The sequence below is a fragment of the Pezoporus wallicus genome, unplaced genomic scaffold, assembly GCF_028554395.1.
Source record: "Pezoporus wallicus isolate ANWC-B61680 ecotype Strahan unplaced genomic scaffold, APGP_CSIRO_Pwel_v1 contig_4131, whole genome shotgun sequence".
Lineage (NCBI taxonomy): Eukaryota > Metazoa > Chordata > Aves > Psittaciformes > Psittacidae > Pezoporus > Pezoporus wallicus.
Genome location: NW_026641950.1, coordinates 5,371,058 through 5,393,291, shown reverse-complemented (window position 1 = coordinate 5,393,291; position 22,234 = coordinate 5,371,058). Strand labels below are relative to the sequence as shown.

The 22,234-nt window shown below is 42.5% G+C and overlaps 1 protein-coding gene across 1 annotated transcript; it reads left to right on the top strand.

Moving 5' to 3' along the window:
* The first annotated feature begins 14,021 nt into the window (after window positions 1–14,021).
* SBSPON (somatomedin B and thrombospondin type 1 domain containing) lies at window positions 14,022–21,466 on the top strand. The gene is made up of 5 exons (XM_057426215.1): window positions 14,022–14,294; window positions 18,381–18,575; window positions 19,295–19,385; window positions 20,192–20,368; window positions 21,064–21,466. Exons 1-5 carry the CDS (start codon window positions 14,078–14,080, stop codon window positions 21,179–21,181), a joined length of 798 nt encoding a protein of 265 aa, XP_057282198.1. The 5' UTR covers window positions 14,022–14,077; the 3' UTR covers window positions 21,182–21,466.
* The last annotated feature ends 768 nt before the right edge of the window (window positions 21,467–22,234 follow it).

Sequence of the window (22,234 nt, the reverse complement as noted above, 5' to 3'; positions counted from 1 at the left end):
TTTGTAGCAATTTTTATTTTGTAGAAATATAAAAAGAAATACTTGCATTTGATTAATAAGTTTTAGCTTGGTTGCATAACTGCCATTAACTTTTCTTTGTGTTCATTTAGTATAAATTAAATGGCAAAGAGTGTCTCATTGCAACATGTAAATTACTCCAGCAAGAGTTCCTCCATTTACTGGATAAGCAAATTGCTCCTGTGCTGCAAAACTTCTGGGGAATACTGAAGGACAAGAAATACAGAAACTTTTAGTCTTTGCCAGGTTGTGGGTCTATCTATAAACAGGTGAAATTGATAGGGGAAGTAACAGTGAAGAATGGTCAAAATACCAGTTTTTCACACTCTCAAGCCTATTTTGTGCACAATACAGTTTTAAACTGGATGCTAAAGAGGATGTGAACAGTACGTTCTATCTGCGAACACCATAATACAATAAAATAATATCTGAGGATTTTTTTCCCCAATATAAACAATTCAATGGCTATATTTTCCACAGGTAGGGTAGGATTTTCTTTTATTTATCTGCATCATTACATATGACATTCCCAGATCATTTACTAAATACAGAAATTTTACTATCAGATGTGGTATCTTTTATAGAAATAACAGATTCATTTAACTTTTTGGGAAGCTGGTAGTAGGAAAAACTCCTTTGTTGTACTTACAAATTGCCAACCTCGATGACCCAGGGTTAAAAAAATATTAAGTTGAAATAAACTAAAAATACCTACAACTTGGGTATTACTGAAACATGCTTCCCTTGGCGCAAAAGCAATTTCAGTCATCTGCACCACTTCCTTTCATTTTTATTAGCTGTCCAAATCTTGCAGTCAGCTCTGCAAATCACAGCCCTACTTTTTTCAGTTTGATAGGTCACACTGAAAACTGATAAAAGATGCTTATGTTTTTCCCTGCTACATTTGCAGTGCTGCCAACCGCAAATTTAAAGAAAACAAGAATATAATCCCCATAGCATTGAAATGGAGTAGAAGCCATGAAGAAGAAAAAGAAGAGTGAGTTATTCATATCTGACTTGGGACTTCTCAGTTCTGAAACAATAATTGTCTCACATTCTTCATACTTTGCAAGTAAAAAAGACAGAAGCTTTGCTTTTAATGTGAGGGGAGATTCTTATGAAATAGAAAAGTTTTACCTTTCTCTCAGCCAGAATCTTGAGGCTTTAAGAAAAAACGTAAGTAGTGAGGCTTGTGATGAAATTGTGAGAGCTGGCAACACCTCAATCAAGCTTGTTCTTCATTTCCATTGAAGTTGAAAGGAAAAATGCCAAAACCATACTTCTGGTGCAAAAAGTGATAAACCAGCAGGAAATAGTCTTGCCCAGTCAGCCTTTTTTTTTTTTCCTGAAATGAAAGACAAGACAAGCATCTTATAAAAGGTCTGCTCAAAGTTCTAACGAAGTCAAATTGCAAAACTCACTCTCACTGACTCTGGCATTACAATAGTGTACTCATTTAAGGGGTTGTTCAAGGGAAGAGAAAGAAATCTGCAATCAAATTGAAATTTGGGTATTCTTGAACATGATAAGACTGTAGCTCTTTAGAAGCTGGCTGATGGAGACAAATCTTTTTCTTAATGCCTCCTCACCAATATGAGCTTCTGTTACTGGCTTTGTTGTGAAATATTCAAAAGCTATACTGAAAACTGTTCTTCTGTTTACGTTTAAGAGAAGATGAATTTACCCAACTAAATTAAATGTTTACTAGGAGTTGAATTTAGCAGGCTAAAGTTTTGTAGTCTGTAAAAAGGAAGCGAGTTGATTGAGTAAGTGGTAGAGACCTAATCGAATCGTAGAATCATAGAATAGTTAGTGTTGGAAAGGACCTTAAGATCATCTAGTTTCAACCCCACTGCCATGGGCAGGGACACCTCACACAAAAACATGCCACCCACGGTTCTGTCCAACCTGGCCTTAAATACTGTCAGGGGTAGAGCATTCACAGCTTCCTTGGGCAACCCATTCCAGTGCCTCACCACCCTTACAGTAAAGAACTTCCTCCTATATCCAATCTAAACTTCCCCTGTTTAAGTTTAAACCCGTTACCCCTTGTCCTGTCACTACAGTCCCTAATGAAAAGTCCCTCCCCAGCATCCCTATAGGTCCCCTTCAAATACTGGAAGGCTGCTATGAGGTCTCCACACAGCCTTCTCTTCTCCAGGCTGAACAGCCCCAACCTTCTCAGCCTATCTTCATACGGGAGGTGCTCCAGTCCCCTGATCATCCTCGTGGCCCTCCTCTGGACTTTTTCCAACAGTTCCATGTCCTTTTTATGCTGAGGACACAGAACTGCACACAATACTTCAGGTGAGGTCTCACAAGAGCAGAGTAGAGGGGCAGGATCACCTCCTTCCACCTGCTGGTCACACTCCTTTTGATGCAGCCCAGGATATGGCTGGCTTTCTGGGCTGCAAGCACACACTGAAGCCAGCTCATGTTCATTTTCTCATCGACCAACACCCCCAAGTCCTTCTTCACAGGGCTGCTCTGAATCTCTTCTCTGCCCAACCTGTAGCTGTGCCTGGGATTGCTCCGACCCAGGTGTAGGACCTTGCACTTGACATGGTTAAACTTCATGAGGTTGGCATCATAGGATGAGATAAGTTAAAACAGCATAGGTTTAAGGGTAAATACGACACCATGATAAAAAGCATACAATGCTGTGTACTCATTATCTTTAAAACATGATGGAAATCCTGGTGTCACGTTGTATTCCACATCACAATATGCTATCCACAGGTAGGGTCTTAAACAATGCAAGGTCAAATTACCATGAAAAATGCTTGTGCAATCACCTGTACTCCAGTTGTGTGTGCCCACCACATCTTTCTCATTAGCATTGTCAATTATACAGGCTCAGAGCTCTAGGATCTGCTTGTAAAACTGTGAACAAAGCGTGAAAGGGATAATCCTCAATTCCTGTAAGTGCAGACATATTGCATTAGGAAAGCTGTAGCTAACATGATAAAATAATACTAGTCTAACAGGACAGCCACAGGTAATCTAGCCCAAAGAGGGCCAGCTCCAAAGTTACATCAGGTTGCCCGAGGTCTTGCCCATTCTAATTTTGGGTATCTCTAAAGATGGTGGTGATGCCACAGCCTCTTTGGACAACCACTTCCAGTGCTTGACCACTCTCACTGTGAAGAATGTGTCTGTTCTTTCCCAGTGATTCAGTGACTCAGTTCAGGAAAAGAGGGGGTTATACCAAGCATTAGAGCAGAAGAAGAGGGGCAGCATGTGTGCTAGGTAGACGCTAGGTCAGGTGGCACCAAGGCACAGAGAAGATGTCTCCCAGAGCTGTGAGGTCATTTAGGTCACATGCTGGGTGGTAGCAGTGGGAATGTTAGGGATGACGCCTGGATCTGTAAGTAACAGAGTTACACTGGTAGGTTTTGCTTCTATTTGTTTTGAAGGTAAAGATATTCTATTTAAGGCCACTTCATCTTGAGGTCAAGATCGTATTCAAGGACTTCTGTAGCTTACACTATGTTGACGCATATGTAAAGGGTTTGCATAGCCAGTTGCAGCCTTTGTAAAACCCCTTGTAAACTTGGACTGACTATCACAAAAGGCCATTTACAGTTTCTTCCCTAGCCTGGGGGAGATTACTGGGTATTAGTGATCTGCTGAGCCACCCAAAGTGTGATGTGGCTTGGCAAATTGCTCTGGGGAGCTGTGTTGCTTACTTGGGGTCAGACTTCAAACACAGCATCAGTTGTTGAAGAAACTGATTCCTGACGCTGTGTTGCAGCAGCAGGGTTACAAGCCTGAGGCTCTCTCCTTGTTGTCTGCTTGCTTTTTTTTCTGCCAATAATTCAATCATATTAACGAACATGCTTTCGGTACTACATAGGTGCCTTAGGGCACAACCATAAGTTGGGACTGCCTTGTGCCATGTTTTCTGTGTGCACTGCCGAGACATACGCTACTCATTCAGGGGATCAGCTTTAGACCTGCTGCTTTAACTGAACTGTGCAGGGGAGTACTGATTTTACACGTTTAAATCTGATGATGTATAAAGAAGTAGAACCCTATTTTTGTCATTTTTTTTGATCCAGTTTCTAACAGAGAGAGCCCATTGTTTTCAGTGGAGTCATACAAGTAATTAATCTGCTTTTTCTGTAGAGTAAGTCCTATTCTGTAGACAAATGAAAACCCATTTAAGGGAAATGTTCACCACTTATTTTACCATGACAGTTCCAGAGAGGATGTGAGTTGATTTGTAAGGTCAAGAAACCAAGTAACACAACAAAGTAACATTCTTTTTTTTACTTTAGGTGTTTGCAGAAAAGATGATAGAGGCTCTTTTATGCATGCCAGACCAAAAATACCCATTTTAAGAAACCATTTTTTCCTACGGAAAAACTGTAGAAAAATCTGCTTAAAGCCTCATGGTTTGCAATACTATCAGCTGTTGCCTGTGGCACCACTTCCAAACTGTTTTTCTTTCCCCCATAAATAATCAAGTCCATTTTGTCTGAAGTATTTTACATTACTTGACTCATGGACACATATAAACCTGCACACAGAGGAATACACTGAGACAATTTTTTCCTTTGAGGCCACGACAAGGAAATGGGAGACCAAGTCTGAAGACTCTTGATGTCAGTGATGGAGATTCAAAGGTTACTGGATAAAGCTCTAAGCCTGTGATAAGCTTTGATGTGTGAATATATTAGATCAAGGGAGAATGTGTCGAGGTCTATAATGTTACCTAGAAACTTCAAAACCCTGTGGATTAGGAAAACCATTTCCATGGCTTACTTTGCCCCTTGGGCAAACACTGTTCTCTCAAAATTGGATAGCTATGGGACATTACAAGTCTAGAGGCTCTAGGTTATTTCCTTCTGACAGTGTAGTTTGGTCCTTATGGGGTATTAGATAATAATTTTTTTTATTTCATTTCTAGCTTCACCTTCATCGTCAGTCTTTGCAAAATCAGAAAATTAGACAAATCAGTTTTGTTGTACCTCTTGGTGCCCCCATGATTCTAGAAAATAGAGTTAATTTTGGCAGAAGACATACTTTCTTATCAGTTGCACTCCAGTGATGAAATGTGGATTTCTGTTAAGCCTGAACAGAAATAAATACAGGTGGTGGAGGTGGGGGTGGGAGTGGGGATGGGAGATGTAATTCTGCTAATAGTTTTTGTTTCCTTAGTAGTTAGAAGGGGAGAAGAGAAAGTGGGAATTGGGAATCCTGATACAATAATGATTGCAAACTTAACCCAGCACTGACCTTCAGGTCAAGTAGGATTACAGAAATTAAAGAAAAAACAAGTAGTCTAAGAAACATAAAACGAAACATACCAACTAGAATTATACCTACACAGAAAAAGCCTTTGTGTATGAGCTGTAAGGCTGATGCACCAAACATCTCAGGGAAACTGCTGATTATTCTTTAATTCCAAATTTTCTGATCACTTACCCTGAGATAAAACGTTTGTTGGAACTTGTTGTATTTCTACCAGACTTTTCATTATCCTACTGGGATGCTATTTACAGCCAGCATTTTAGGGCAAGTCTTGGAGGTGCAGTTGCCATTAACATTAATGATGTATGCATGCTGTGAAGATAACTATAATCCCTCTGAAGATTAAATACTTGGTGCTGTCAAACCTTTTCCTAATGCTGTAAATCTGAAGGCATTCAAAATGGGTGTAGGGGTTGTTTTGGGTTTTTTCTCCATATGAGTGGTTGCAGTATTTTTATTGCTTTGGACGGACGAAAAGATCTCTCCGAGACTGATGTCTGCAAAAAAGCACGGTTATGAATGGGTGACCTGGTTAGTGTAGGTGTTCAAGATCTTTGAAAGCCACACCAAAGAGTCTTTACACTATATTCTTGTTGGAGCTAATGTAGTTAAAATGCATAAAACCCTAGAAATTTTAATTCTTCAATTTAATTTAAACCCACTGTCAGATCGCTGGCAGCCCATTCTGTACTGATATTCATTTAACTCTGTGAGTTTTGTGAGTTGTTGATAAAACCAGAGTGTGATCCCATGAAAAAAATTGCCACTGTCCTTTCTGAATATAAGCTTCTCCATGCACTAAGTGCAGTAGTTTTGTTCTTGATGAATGGGTTCTATCTGTAGCTGAACACAAAACTAATGTAAAGAATTTCAGCATCAGACTTCTAAACATGCTGTGCTGGTCTATAATGAAATTAAAGTGCAGATAATTGCATGAGGAATTGATAAACATGTTTCAGATAGAGGGACCTAACTGGGTAGGTATCCTCTGCTCTGGTGACCTCTGCTTTGAAACTAACCCAATATGGGAATCCAGAGAGAGAGAAATACTGCTGAAATACTCACATCTTCAAGCTAGATAGTAAACCAAGGCATTTAAGAGAAAGATGTCTCCAGATGTCACTCTCAGTCCTTCGCTTGCAGCTACCATCTGCAAAGAAGGCTCTTCTTTAATATTATTTGAAAATGCCTTTTGAAAACGCCTTTTGAAAAGGGGAGAGGAAACGCACGTAGTGCATCAGGAAAAAACACCAGGAAGAAACCCAGGTTAATCCAGGGCCATTCTATGAAGTGCAGAGCACTCAAAAACTTTCTGAGTACATGAATTAGGCAAAACACAGAAGAGCAGATCCCCATGTAAAATAGCATATTCCCATGTAAGTCACACAGAGTGATGCCAGCTGAGACCGCAGATTGATCTTAAAGTTTATATTATTTATCTTTAAAACAATACACAGGTTTTGCAAGTGGAACTGCAAAGCACTCAAGAATATTTATATTGCAGCAGGAGGGCCTTTTGATTCTGTGATCATGGCTCTTGCCTGCACTTCTAGATAGCGTTTCTATAAATTAGGAAGTATCCACTACTGGTAGCCCAGAAAAGGAAGCACATAATAGTCCTCCCAGTGGGGTAAGTGTCAAGAAAACATCAATGCACTCCCAGCCCCTTCACGCGCACTCCTCAAGGAGAGGCCATGTACCTCCACAAGGAAAGCCTCTGAAGCTGGAGATGAGGGTATATTGGGTAATAAGTCATTCAGGTTTCCTGCAGAGAATTTCTCCCAGACCAGCCCACATGTCTCAAATCCATCGCATGCTGCAAGTACAGTGAGTGCAAAGGGTCCTTGGGCAGTGCCTAGCCATGCTGCGGCAGGAAGTGGCAAAGTGGGGGAAGTGGCAGGAGGGAGAAGCAAGTCACGTCTGGTGGGTGATGCAGTCCTGAAGGCACCTGAAGAGAATCTCCTGAGTGAAGCCTTGAAGGTCATGGGGGCAATGGAGGGACCTTCCTAAACTAGATCCTCCACTTGATACAAGGCTACTTGTTTTTTCAGCTTTATACAATGAGGCTCATTTTCTACCACGTGTATGTACTGTGGTTCCCTGGTAGCTGAGTCAAAGGATACTGCTATTAAGACAATTGTGAACACAAGAAGGAACAAGTGGTAACAACTGGACTAATTGCATATTTCTGAGCTTCCATCCCCTGCAGAGATGCCTACACATCCCCTGAGCACCTTCAAGTCCTGACCCTGGTACTTGCAGGTAGAAGAGTATACTCAAATCCCATGGTGTTCACATCTTGCCTCTCAGCTAAGACTTACATATGGAAAACCTTTTCCTATTTTTTTCCTTCAGACTGAATTAGGGCTCACAAAATCTTTCTGAACCTTTACCTTCATGGTGCACACACTTGTGCAGACATGGATAGAACTGAGGGTAGCGTACAGTCTGCCTACAATGCAGGGACTCTAAGATCTCTTAGAGTTGAACAGATGAGTTGCAAAGCGGTGCTTTATCAAAAATCGCATTTGCCTAAGCCCATCATCATCTGACTGAAAAGCTTTGTTTGCTGTTCTGCTTTTAAATAGCAAGATATGCATGGAATTTGGATGAACAAAATAATTCAGAATATTCTAGATGCTGCAGATGCTAGCTGTATGCTGTTCAGAATACATCTCTGCAGCCTGAGAGCCAAAATCTGCTCTGTAGACTGGCACAATTACAGACACTTACGTGAAGTGACAAGGCTGTAACTAATTGGACTAAGCATGCAAACTTTCACTGCACGCAGCCAAAGACAAAGTCTGGCTCCAAATGTTTTTCCCTGAATAGTTTTCACGGTACCTGGTCTCATTTAGCGCAAACAATGCATTTTTTGTCTACAGGCACTAAAAATAGTTCACGTACTAATTAAAAAAAAAACAAGCTGTGACAGAAAACAATAAAGGCAAGGAAATGGAAAAGCATTTTTACATAACCAGCAGCTTCCCTGGCACCATTTCTAGCTATGAAGAGGGTTATTAGCAAGCCCAGAATTATATAAACAGTTTCCTCTGCCAGCCAGTGTACAACAGAATCATCATTTACTTTCAAATAATTTAAGTCAGCAAAATCCACCCTTTCACCAGAGCAGTGGAAAGGTTGGCAGAAGTTCTTAAAAGTGGGATTATGATCAGAAAAAATACTCTCTTTCTCAACAGTTCAGTGCCCTAATTTCATAAACTCACTGTTATTCCTGATTTCTTCATTGACAAAAAAAGGAGTGCTTATTCCCACTTGCAGAGCACGCTCATCGGCTGCAGGAGGAGGAGCTGCATTCTTCTCTGCAAAATGCACCATCATCAAAATCATCCAATAAATCCAAGATGCTGAATTGTTGCCACTGGACTTGGTAACTGAGAAAGAAATAAACAGATTGAGTTTTGGACTATGCTAATACTGCTTGCAGTTTAAAGCAGGAGGGCAAATTTGTTCTGGAGTTAATGAGAAATAAACAGTCTTAGCCACTTTTTACATGAATTTAAATAACAATTTGAGGGTAAGCTCTTCATCTCTTCACCTTGATATCCTGTTGAACAAAGAGCTGACAGGGCCTAAATCAGAGATGATGTTTGCTCTAGATCTGGCAGAAACCCGTGGATGCTCCGAAGCAATGCAAGGAGGGGCTGGTGGCTGCAATGTGTGGCTAAGGGTGAGGGATCTGCATCTCAGGGAGCCCTTGGGCACACCAGGAGGTCCCGGTTCAGTAAATCTTCCATGATTGCATAACTTGGAACGGGTGAACAGTCCTACAGTGGGGTTATTATGTGCCTCAGGTTATGCAAGTGCTTAAGTGTTTTGCTGGATGGGAGCCCTAATCTCTCAGTGTCATTTTCTCCTATATTGAAAATGGTAATAATGATGTCCCCATAAGGAAGGGACGTAATTGACTTAGTCATGATTACAGAAAAGAGAGGATGTCTCACTACCAAAGAAAATAACCCAAATGCAGGAGAAATAGGGAAGTATTTGGAACAATATTCTGGGATGCTTATTTTGTAAGAAGCACATCCGTTCTGGAAAGTTTATGTTAAACTGCCACCTTCTCTTACTCTGGCTGATCATGTGCAACTAAAAAGGAAAGCTACCCAGCAAGCCTTGCAAGGAAGCTACCTTACAGACAGGCTGTCTGAATAATAAACTGACTTTCCAGGACCAGGAGATAGAAAACTTTATGCATCAGTGGTTATGCTACAAATTCTCTTCTTCAAACACAGCCAGGTACTCAGAATGCTCCCCTGTGGGTGATCCTTGGGGAATATTGTTCTCAACATCATCAAGACAAATGACAATTGGAATGACATAAAGATGACACTTTTAGATTATAACAGCATTTATAATTAAAATAAAGTAAGATCTAACATGAGAAACTGCAACACTATTATGCCATAAGCCATAGGCTGTTTAGACAGACAGAAGATGTAGCTGTATCCTGCTAGAGTAAGGGGAATGTTGTACCATGTGCACCAGCTGACCCAGTCTCATCATTAATTGCTGCTGGTGGAGGCAGTCCTGCTCTGCCCACTCTCCCTTTCCACATGCTGAGTCGGGTGCTTCATTTCAGTTCAGAAACCCTGAACCTGTAAAAAGAGGAACTTGGGGAATAAATAATAGGAAAATGAAGTTTTCCAGCCCTGATCCACTTAGGTTGGGCATACAGATTTGCCTTGTTCTGCATGGAAACTCAACAGCAGCACTGTGTTCACCTCAGTAGTAGGACATTTCTTCAGTAACTTATAGTGACTTACATATGAAGGCCTTTATATATACTTCAGTAACTTATATATGAAGGCCTTTAAAAATCATCTACAAATAACCTGAAACATAGATCTGCTATGCTACCACTAACCTCTAGAATTCAAGCAACTTCATGCGTCATTACCAACCCCAACCAAAATCAGTGGTTGTAATTGAGACACAGCAAGCCAATGTGTCTCCCATGGCAAGGCTGCACCCAACAGGACTGCCTGGGCAAAGTGAGTGGAAGTGTGCACAGTGAAAGTGCCAGGTATTTAAATATAGCCAGATACTCAACATGCTCTTTCAGGAGCGATTCAAGGTAGAGCAGCTCAAACTCGTCACTGAAACAGCATTGTGCTTTCTGTGTAACAGCACAGGCTATGAAACGATGCAAACCTTCTTTTATATATCATCTGCTGTGGTCTTATACAGGCTGATTGTTACTGAAGACAAATTACTCCTCATTTTTCTTACATACAAAATGTTGCTATTGCTTTAAGCTGTCAGCTACACTAGCAAACACCATGATTCAGTTACTCCCCTTAGTAGGGATTATATCTTATCAGGAGAAAGTCTACTTTTTCAGAACAAAAGGGCCTCTTATGTCAAACTCAAGTTGTAGCTGACTGTGGTGCTCTCAGGAAGCATGATCCTGCATGGCAGGATGGAGACAGCCTGTAGCCTTTGTAGTCAGATCAGTCACCGTGTTGTCTCAATACAAAATGTGAGCACGTTGCTTTTTGGAAGGTATTTCTGTAAAATAAATAGAGCTGTATGCAAACATGGGTCTAAAAGAAAAAGAAATGCCCCGCAGGATCTTTGAAGTCTTGGCATTTTGTTGCCATCAGATTAACCTCCCAGAAGCAAAGAAAAATGAGATCTATTTGTGCAAGTTAGAACCTTCCAGAGAGTTTGCTCATGAGGAGGTGTGGGCATATGGAATGCTGCGGGCTGACAGATAATGTATTTGAAAAGGACTTTGAAGTTGAGCTGAATAGTCCTTATATCAGGTTCTCAAAGTCACTGTGGCTGTAAGTTAAACTTGAAAAATAAGAGAGGTATTTTGCTATCAAACGCGTATTTTGTTCCCAGGCTGAAACTTTTCCCAGTTGCAGGTATTTTCAGTCATCTGCTTAATATTATGGGTAGATGTGCACCATAGGAATGGACAGAACAAGAGCTTGGCTCTGCTGTACATGCTTTATAGAGAGAGAGCATAAATAACCATGGTAGATAGAAGAGTTGGTAAGCATGGTAAATAACAGAAAGTAGTTCTCTTTCTAGTTTACTGTTGGAGCTCATCTGGCTTAGTTTTGTCTTTGTGGTATTGCAAACCAAGGAGAACTCCATGTAAGGCATTGAGAACACTTTGGTTGGAAACAGGGAAACAATGGAACAAGACTCAGTGGAACCGTTTATGTGTTGGAGAAATTAGTTGAAAAACATATTTTACAGTCTTGTTTTCCTTCTCCTTTCTTAACATATAATACTGCAGTTATATTTGAGCTTGGGAATTGGAGTTCTGAGTACTCAAAGCTAAAATAGGGCAGAAATGTCAGAAAAGTACAAAAATGTCCGGCAACTGGAGCTAGACCCCGGGTTTCAAAATCTGAGAGCCAGAAGTAACACCTGCTTTTGAGAAGACTGCAATAGTCCTGAGATTTCCCCTTACCTCTGGGATTAAGCAGTATTTTGGCATAGAGGGCACATGTGAAACAGATGACTCTTTCTCATGTAATGCTCCTCCGTGGATTATGAGGAAGATGCAGCAAGTGCTCTGCCCATTCCCTAAACTTACCTACACATGTAAGGCCTTTTGTATCAGCCTTGCCCAAAACTGCTTTCCCTCATAAAGACATCTGCATGACAAAAAGATGACCAATAGCAAGGCATGAGCAGCACCTACTTTCTGTGGACCATCTCATGTAAAATTAGGAAGAAATCTCTGCCTATTTGTCTGTAGTTGCCTGTAAGGGTTTCAATGCCCGAGAACACACCATTGTGTTTCTTTGTCCTTACTCATGAGTTACCTAAGGCTACTCCTAATAGCAAGGATCTACACTGAAAGGGAAAAAAACAAAGTATTTGCTGGAACAAACTGGGTGAGCTTGTTCTCTATTTTAATGAAGAGTCTTTTTTTTTTCCGGTTGCTCTGAGGAATCTGTTTGACTGCATCTAGTAGAAACCTGAACATTTTTCCATTTGCATTCTGGGCTTTTTTTACTAGACCATTGCAGACATAGTTTCTTGGTTTTCTGTAAACATGCCCACTAAGAGAAAGACATTCTTCATTCTGTTCCAAACTGGTGCAAGTTTTACTGATTTATCCTTCAGCATAAGTTCTCCACACACAATTTATCTACTTACAAAGGTAGTTTCTACATTGATTTGGTAATATTTTGCATTTCAGGTGATCCAAAGGAATCCAGCAAAGCAAAGGAAAACATAAGGAAGCATTCCTGCTCTCACGTTGCCTCTTACTGAGGCAGGCTGCAAGCCTTGTTCTGCTCTTACCCACCGCAGGAACTCCCCCAGCAGTCATTGTTCACGGGTTCAAGTTTTAGGCTGGCGACAAGCCAGTGAGTTCATTAGTAGCACACTGGATAACAGTGCAGGCCCAACCCATCGGGATTTAAACAGCACTTTAACAGCAGTGCTGTGATGGCTCGGAGAAATTAAACTCTGGCTGGCCTGAGCTGTCTCGGGGGGTCCAAGCACCCGCATGTAGCAGGTAATATAACAGGCTGTTACCTCCCATCTGTAGGCAGCTCTGGGAGACCAGATGGCTCTTGCCTTAGTAGCTAACTATCTGCAAACTGAAGTGTGCAAAAGCGACATATTTTTGCAGTCACCTCACTATGTACTTTTAGGATTTGATTTCTTTGGTTAACCGATCATATCCCATTAATCCTGAAAACCTCTTAGGACTGAAGATAACTGAAAACTAGAATCCAAATCTTTGCGTTTAGGATCCATCCCACTTTCCTTGTGCACCTGCAAGTACAGCTTCTTTTGTTTGTTCTGGAAACACATCTTAACAAAAAATAGGAAGAAAAGGAAAAACATAACACGAGCAAATGCTCTTGGCTGTGTGGGATGTGTCCTGAAATGAGAAAGAGCCTGTACCAATAAACCATGTCCGGTGGCCCCAGGCCATCCCCATGCGCTGGGCTGTGTGGAGGTGGATGGGGGTGCTCTGAGATAGCTGTGTGGGTCACTGCTAACAGAATATGGCTGCATAGGTCACAGTTCTGCGTGTCACTTGTGTAGGGCACCGCTGGGTGGGATGTGGCCGTGATCAGTCCTGTGAAGGCCACTGCTGTGCAGGGCATGGATGTGTGACAATGCCATGCAGGACGTTGCTCTGTGGCTCACCACTGTATGGGACATTGCTGTGAGGATCATCACCATGGGAGACATTAAGGTGAGGGACATCACTGTGGGAGACACTGCTGAGGGGATATTGCAGGTCACCACCATGTGGGTCCCTGCAGTGTGGAACACTACTGTGGGCTATAGCTGTGTGGGACACGGCTGGGTGGGTCATTGCTATGTGAGACATCCTTGCATGGTGGTGTGGGACACGGCAGTATGGGAAACGGCAGTGCAGGATATATCTGTATAGGACATCACCGCAAGGGCCATCGCTGTTCAGGACATGGTTGTGTGCGATGTGCTGCGTGGGTCACTGCTGTGCAGGACATCCCTGTGCAGCAAGCACATCGCTGTATGGGACATCACCGGGTGCGTCACTGCCACACGGATCCTGTGGGAACATCCTGGCCGGACACCCCCGAGGACACGCACCCTCCGCATCTCCCGCTCGCTACACCCCAAAACTACGCTGCTGCCCGGAGCCGCCCGGGGCCAGGAGCGGGAGCTGCCGGGCAGGGCCCAGCGGGACCGCGCCGCCCCCCCCACTTCCTCCGCTCCCTGCCCGCCCATCCCGCACCGCTCCGTCGGGTGCCTGCGGCTGCCGGAGCGCGCAGCGGTGTCAGGATCCTCCCGTCGGGGCAGCACGGTGATGGGCGGCGCGGCGCTGTCGGGAGCGCTGTGGCTTGGGCTGCTGTGGGCAGGCAGCGGGGTAGGGGGCAGCTGCTCGGGAAGGTGCTGCGAGGGTCGGGACGCCGCCTGTGTCGGCGAGGGATGGAGGGAGGGAGGGGGGTACGGGACCTGCTACTGCGACGGAGGATGCCGGCGAGCCGGAGACTGCTGCCAAGACCACGGCCAGGCGTGCCCGGGTAGGTGCGTCCGACCCCAGCGCCGGGGGTCGGGTTGGGCTGTAGCCTGGTGCGAGCCCACTGAAAGGCGAATGGGGGTGATGTTGACCGAGGGCCCCCAGCGCCCCCGGCCCTTTCTTCAGGGCTGGGTGCCTGCTGCGGGTGTTCCTGGGGCTTGGAAATGGGGCTCAGCTGTGAAGGAGCTTTGCGCGGCTCAACTCCCCCCCTTCCCTCAGCATCACCAGCTCTGGGGTGAGGGCATGAGCAGGGGCCAGGCTGGGGCTGGGCGAGGGTAGCAGCAGACAGAGAAATGTGAAGAGCAGCTTCTTCCGCACTAGGCATGTGCGAGGCGTCTGGGTCAGCTGTAGCACAGTGCCAGGGGCTTGCCAGCCTGAAGTTATTTTGCCTCTGAAATGTGTTATTTACTTTTCACTCATGCTCCTGTCAAATACACACCTATTACAGTGGGGGTGCAGGATTACAGGCGCAGCAGGAAGATTGGTTTAGACACTGTCTGTGTCCCTGAGCAGATTCCTCCTGTCTTGCCAAAGAAATACGAATGAAAACATTGAGGAAAGCATCAGGGTGAGGTTTCTGTGCTCACTCCTTGGGGCAGGAACCAGCAAGTGTTCACCATGAAGGCAAGGACTTCAAAACGAACGTAGGGGAATGAGTGAGAGGGTCCTCTGCCAGCCTGGCTCCCAGGGGAGCAGTGGCAAGGAGGGGAATGTGGCCCAGGTTGTCCAAACTGGACCTGGCAGCCTTGTAGGCATTGACACCCTTTTTTTTTCCATGGTACGTCTACCCTTTGTGGTCTTACAGTTTGTCCTCCCTCCCTCCCTCCCTGCACCTGCACTGCAGGACACAGCCCTTGCTTTACAGGTGCAGCACTGGCACTGGGGCAACCTGATGTCTCTTCTCAGGTGCCTGGATGCACATCGGCCTGAGCCAAAAATCGCGAGTCTCCCTGCACAGTCCTGCTAACCAGGGAGTATTTACAGGCTCAGTGCTGTGCTGACAGAGCCATGTACCTTTGGGACTCAAGTTGTCTGCGTCTGCCGGGTTTGAGGAGTATGACTGAGGGACAGCGTGGACCCGTCCCAGGTGATGTAAAGCTGCTCAGAAAGACTCAACAGAGCAGAACTCTGACCCCAGGTCTCCAGAAGAAACATGTTCAGTTCTCTGCTAAAGAATCTCTGCAGAATAACAGAATGGGAAAGACGTGCACCATGTGGTCTGACAGGAAGTAGCATCTTTAAAATGAGCATTTTTTTAATGCAGGGATCTTTCATTCAGGGAGGTCAGTAGGGGGAGAATTGACAAGATGCTTGTCATAGAGTCACAGCATATTGTATCTTTTCAGTAAATCTAGTAATTTTTAGTGTTCATAGAAGGGAAGAGAGCTAGCAGAGATGTGTAGTGTTAGCATTAAAATGGAGATGTAAAAATTACTATGGTTTTCAAAAAGAAGCTCAAAGTTGGGCTTGAAAAGTTCTAGTTTAGGTACTTTTCTTGCCATGAATTCTGGCACCTATTGCTGTCAAGATGGTATTTTTTGTGTCAGGCTCAGTGGTGGTTGCCTCAAAAGGCAATGTCTGAGCTGCCTCTCTCTTGTGCCCTGCATAGACAGTGGGTGCCCTAGATCCAGGCAGGAAGATGTAGTCTCAGCTCAGTGTCTCTCTCTCTCCATCTCCTGCACCAGAGCTGGGATCTGGCAGTGTGTCTGGTGGCCCAGCACAGGGAACTAAACCCACAGGAAACTGCTTCTGCTCTCTGATTGCCCCTTTCTGCCTGGTTTGACACCCTGCAGAGCCTCACTGACTGCTTGTGTGAGCACCAATGCTAGTGCAAGTAAAGGGAGTAGAATGATTTATGTGGTTTGGCATGGGAGGGCAGGATTTTGGCAGCTCGGTCCTAGAACTCTTGCACCTAAACCCTACAAAACTGATCACAAGAAGTCATTCTTTTGAGAGCAAATGATCATCTATCCTCTCTTGCAAGCAGCCAGTCAATGTTTTGTATAAGCAGAAATTCCAAATAGTTCCAGCGGGAGTTTTTATCAACTTAGAGAAGTGTGGCTGGAAATTCTGAAGTATTTTTGTTCCTGTTGGATGTTGAGGTCTCACCATCGAGTGTTTCTAAATTCTGTCCACCTGTTCAATGACATCAGGGGTGTTTATTGGCATAGTGCATTCTGAAATACTGTTCTGAATGTAGAGTTCAAAAAACTAAACCAGAAATGTGAAGGTGACCAATGGTTCTCATGCTGTAGCTTGTTTGTTGGGCTGCTCAGTGCTCATGACTCTAGCACCTGCCGAAATGACATTTCATCCTTTTGCAAATATTTAACAGGATGAAGTACTTGGGGGAAGCATAAAGTGCCCCAAGTATATGTAATCAAGAAATGTGCTAGGAGCAATAAAAAACCAGTGCTCCCAAATAATATAAACCAGTGAAAGGAGGAGCATCCTACAGCTCCAGTGCCATGGTTAGATTCTGTTGTGCCTAAAAATCATAGTGGCTCTGGTACTTTACACATGGATGGGTCAGCAGAAGTCCACAGGTTGCTGAACCTAAGGATTTTAAAATGAATTACCTTATAGTTCTAACAATGGAGAAAGAATATTTTTGTACACAGAGAGCATTTTAGACAGGAACTACTGTACCATGGGAAAGCCTGGGAAAGGAATGATCTTGTCATTTGAATGGAAATAGTTACTCTGAGAGAATCCACAGAGCCTTATACATGACAATGTATGTTGTGCAGTGTTTCAGTGGAGATACTGTAATCCTTTTTTTTTTTTTTTCCCAAGAGATAGGGAAAAAGTAAAAAGTGTGACTCAGAAAAAAAAGAATAAAAATCTATGATTCACAGTGCTGCAAATGGAAGAAAAAAATTCTGAGCACCAAGCTGTGTTCACTGGAATGCAATGTAATTTTTCTGTGTGCTTTTGAACTTGCAAGAGTCCTGTTAGCTTCCACATCTTGGTAGGTACTTGAGCACATATCCTGTTCTTCAGGTTCCTTTGGCTTGCATCTTTCTCATTGTTTCAATGAACCATCATTCACCATCACTGTTAACTAAGCTGGAGCAATAGCAAAATAGACAGAGACCATGAAGTTGTAGCTACGGGTCCCTGATACTTTTTGTATTTCAAGAGATGTACCCATTCATTCCTTTTATGTCAGCTGTGGGACCCATTCTTTGTTAGGCTGGGGAATTTGACATCTTTCCAATGAGGCACAAAACTGTCCCTTAATAGTTGCTGGGTACTGACTGCAAGAGTGATGTTATCATCCCACTGGCTAACTTGGATTCAAGCAACCCAATATTCTTATTTTTCCACATCACTAAGGACATTCATAATTCTTGTTCTAAATCCTAATGGCCATGAAATTGCCATGTTTTGCTGCAGATGACCAATACTTAACTGTCAGCTTCGTTTAATTCCAGTAAGATGTGAAGTCATCATTTTGTTATGCAGCTACTCAGTCCCTTTGGGAGTTTTCTGCATGGAAAATGTGATGTTAGACCTGATGTTATCTGCATATCAAAGCATAAATATGGGCTTAAAATTAGGTGAAAATCCTTGCTTCTGCAGGTCATTCATACAGACAGCTTGGAAGAGAAGCAATAGCTAAGGAAACAGGGTTAGATAACACTGTCCTTTAGTACTCTGGCTAGACCTAAGATGTGTGATCAGGCATTGATATCTACCCTTGTACTATTAAAACAACTGGGGCCAAGAACTGTCTTCTGGTCCTGTGGACAGGTAGCAAAGATTGTGAGGCCCATACATTTAGTACTTGTCCTGGGTGTCCCACGGCAGGGTCCAAGACATTTTTACTGTCACTAGTTTTCTGGTTTTCTAGTTCAAAATGCTTGAAACATATGTCTGAGGGTTGTGCTGCAACATGTTAGAGCAGTGCCTTCATAGCCAGAAGACTACCTCATGCCTTGAGGTACTTAGATGCATCTGAGGGCAGTGCCTGGTGCTGCAATGTCAGGTATCTGCATGTGGCAAAGGCACCCATATGCTGTTTTGAGAGCAATCAGGGTAAAACAGAAGTCTTGACTACCAGTAATGCTTCAATACTGCTTTGCAGCTCTTCCCTGTGCTGTGGGGGAGTGGAGTCACTGGAGTGGCTGTGCAGCACAATGTCAACCTGACCTGCGGATACGTAGGCGCTATGTACAACAGGAACCTAGAAATGGTGGGGAACCTTGTCCTGCTCTAGAGGAGAAGGCTGGCTGCCTGGAATACCTGACTTACCAGGGAGAGGACTGCGGCCATGAGCATGGTATTCTTATTTGATTTCATAAATTTACTGATCATAGAATCACAGTATGGTTTAGGTTGGAATGGACCTTAAAGATCATCTAGCTCCAACCCCCTGCCATCAGCAGGGCACACCTTCCACTAGACCAGGTTGCTCAATGTCCCATCCGACCTGCCTTTGAACACAGCCAGGGATGGGGCAGCCTCAGCTTCCCTGGGCAGCCTGGGCCAGTGTCTCACCATCCTCATGAACAGAAAAAAAAGCATCCATCTGCATCTAACTGCTTAACAGTACAATTTAAAATCTTACTTTCTACTGTCATATTGCACTTTATTATATTCTTATATTTTTTTTCCTACTCAGGCTTTTCTTAATTTCTATTAAGTAAACAGCAAAGCTGCATGCATTCCTTCAGTTTCTTGATTTAAGCCCCTCAGGAAGTATCAAATGATCTCTGCGCAAAGTTACAACAGGAAACATCTCGCTGCAGGATCCCATCACATTCTGTTTCTACAGAAACTAGATGGCATGTGTTTCTAGATATAGTTCTTTTGAATAAGGAGAGAGCTTAGCTGGAGAGAATGGGGTTGAGGTCTGATGTTGCCAACATTTTGCCACTTTTTCAATACAGTCAGTCACCATCACCATCCACAAACTCCTGATTCATTCACCCACTGTTCCAGTAATTGAAACATGACTCAGTTGCCTTGCTGCCTTACTGTAACTGTTTTCTTTCTCAGTCCCTGCTTTCATAACTACCTCTGAATATGGTAAAGAAAGAAAACAACGAGCAGCATCTTCTCTCTGGCCATCAGACAAAGAAGAAGCTGGGTAATCTATTTATTATATTCATGTGGGTCATCTTGCTCAGTAGAAAATAGCTGGCTACAGATAAAAATGTAACTGAAAGCACAGTAATTAAACAGTAATTTATAGCTTTCACTGATTCCCTCTCCTGCAGTTCATTTGCACTTTCCAGATGTTGCTTTTGATTACACTCTTAATTGTCCTGGATTAGACATTGGGGTCACAGCAAATCAGGATAGCTGCTTTTGAAAGCAAACAGTAATTAATGCTAAACCAAAACTGAATGTACCCATAAGTGTCTTAGAAATTCCATATAGTTCTTTCAACAAATGAAATGGGCGGAATCTAATCAGTAATGAGAGACCATTTTAAAATTGACACAGAACAAAAAAAATTGTTTACCAGTAGAAATGTTGATTTAAATTAGGTTGTTACTGGGTCTGTGATGCTCTTAATGCTTTGCTCTGTGCTACTTCCCCCAGAACAATAAAGCCATCAGTATTCAAGTTTCTTTTCCACTTTTAGCAGCATAAAAGAAAATATATGGGTTACCGAGATCTCTTTTCAACATAATTAGAGAATATAAAACACAACCAGAAACTGAGATCATACAAAAAGCACTGGACTGGGGCATGGAATGAAAAATATTCTTTTTTTGCAATGTTTTTAAGAATTCACTGATTAGGTGAGGGTCAGAAACAGATTTGTTAGCAATGACCATGTCTAACTTGCGCTTCAAATACCACACATATGCTATGTAAGTACATTTAAAAATGTATACCTAGCTTGTGCTTTATCTATTGTAACTTGGTACTTTTCCTTCTGAGCAGATACTGTGTGGAATTCAAAACAGAATCACTTTCACAGCACTGTGCTTTGGAGAATCGGCCGTACGCTCGATGGATGCAGTACCTCCGAGTAGGATATACTGTGTGTGTAGCTTGCCAGTCTCCAGCTATGAATGCTGACACACTTCGTTGTTCTGGAGATGGCCATAATGCAGATGGGTAACAAGTCTTTTTTCTGCTGTCTTTTCTGTAGCAAAGACTTCTCAAGGTGTCATTAAAAGCTGCATTTTATATTATTATACCTAAAAATTGAAACTTGTAGAGCTCAGAAGATTTACCCTTTCAGTTCTCACATGAATTGTTACCCAGATAAAACTGGGGAAGAATTTCATTATTTTGAGATTTCAATTCTTCAAAATGTCAGAATTTCAGTATTCAAGAGTTCAGTGCTTTGAATGATTTACTGTTGTGAAAGGGTGATGCAGGTCTGTAGTGCAAGAAGTCTTTTTACAGCAATGGGCACTTTTACTTAAACCCAGTCTTCCCTGCCATAATCCAAATCTTATTTCAGGTTTAATGGTGGTGGAGCACAACTCCTCTCAAACCTGGAAATCTCATTTCTAGAACAGTAATTTTGAAAATAGACATTTAATATTCAGAACAGATTTTTATTTGCTTTATACATTTATTAATATGCACAATACTTAATACCTGTACAACCAGCTACTCAATCCACCATCCCGTATACTAGACTTAGGAATACAGTGTCTGCTCCAGAAAGCATTTTAAGCGCTAGAAGAGATAACTAAATATAATTAAGCAAATCTAATCTTTGACGTATTATACAACACAATCTAGTAACCTGAAATACAGATTTTTCAGCTTTTTAATCCTCACTTATTGTCACATTTCAGAGGTAAAATCTTACACTGGGAAGCAGTTGGCAACTCTCAGTGCCAAGGAACCTGGAGGAAGATTCGGCAGCTGGAGCACTGCTCATGTCCCCTTGTGCATAGCTTTATTTTTACATGAAAGTCTAAAAGACCTTTAAAACAGCAACAACAAAAAGGTTAAGAAAATTAACCAATGCCAAGAAACCCACATCTTTCTGCTGCACTGTCTGGAGCCTAGACAAATTTTAAATGAATCGGAACTTTTGAAGAAGCATTTTGGGAAACACTCTCTGCCTTAACACAAAACACTAAGACTGATCTTTGTATTAGAACACTAGAAGCATGTTTCCATGTTTCTCTTTTGTAATTAAAGAGGTAATGTTTTTAAACATAGTAGCTGCTTTTCCTGAAGTTCTTGTTCTTTACTGGCCACAGTCCTGTCTACAGGCATTGTGCCTACTCACTAGAGAGCCAAACATTTTCAAGACAGAACAGTCACAGTCATCATTAAATAGCAAGGTGAATAAAAATTAATGTTGGAGAGCTAAAACAGGATTTCAGTTTAGATCCTTTGTTCCTTCCCAGTATCATCTAGACAGTTGTTTATACTACAAGTATTCTTCCTCTACATTGCTGTTTTCATATCCAGTCACCTTCATAGAAGACATATGACAAACCAGCGTTGTTAAACAGCCTTGCTCAGAACTTCATGTCACTAATACATAGTGTGAACTTTATGGCAGATGAACCTAAACAAAACTTTGTGACTAAAGCCTTGGCTGACATTAAAAAATTACTTATTACTAGTTAAAACTGCTCACGCACAATGATTAGCACAGAGCATTAATGTTAAAGCACAGGCAAGACTGCTACTCAGGTAGCTCAAATCCATGTTTTGCTATTACTTACCTTGACTTATTGTTACAGCATTAAAGAGGCAGCATACTGCACTTTCTTAGTTGTCAGATACCTGCTAAGACTTTTTCAGTTGTTGGCTTACAGCTGCTCTAGCATTCCCTGCTGAAGGACAATGCCTGTATTTCATCAAAATCCTGAAATTCATAATGTTTGCTAAAAAAAAGAATAAAAAAAATGATGACTTAAGGTTGAGAAAATGTACAGTTAAGATATGCAGCAGCTCTGTGAAACCTATAGACTAGGCTGTTTCTACCAGCTGCAAGAAGAAACTGTA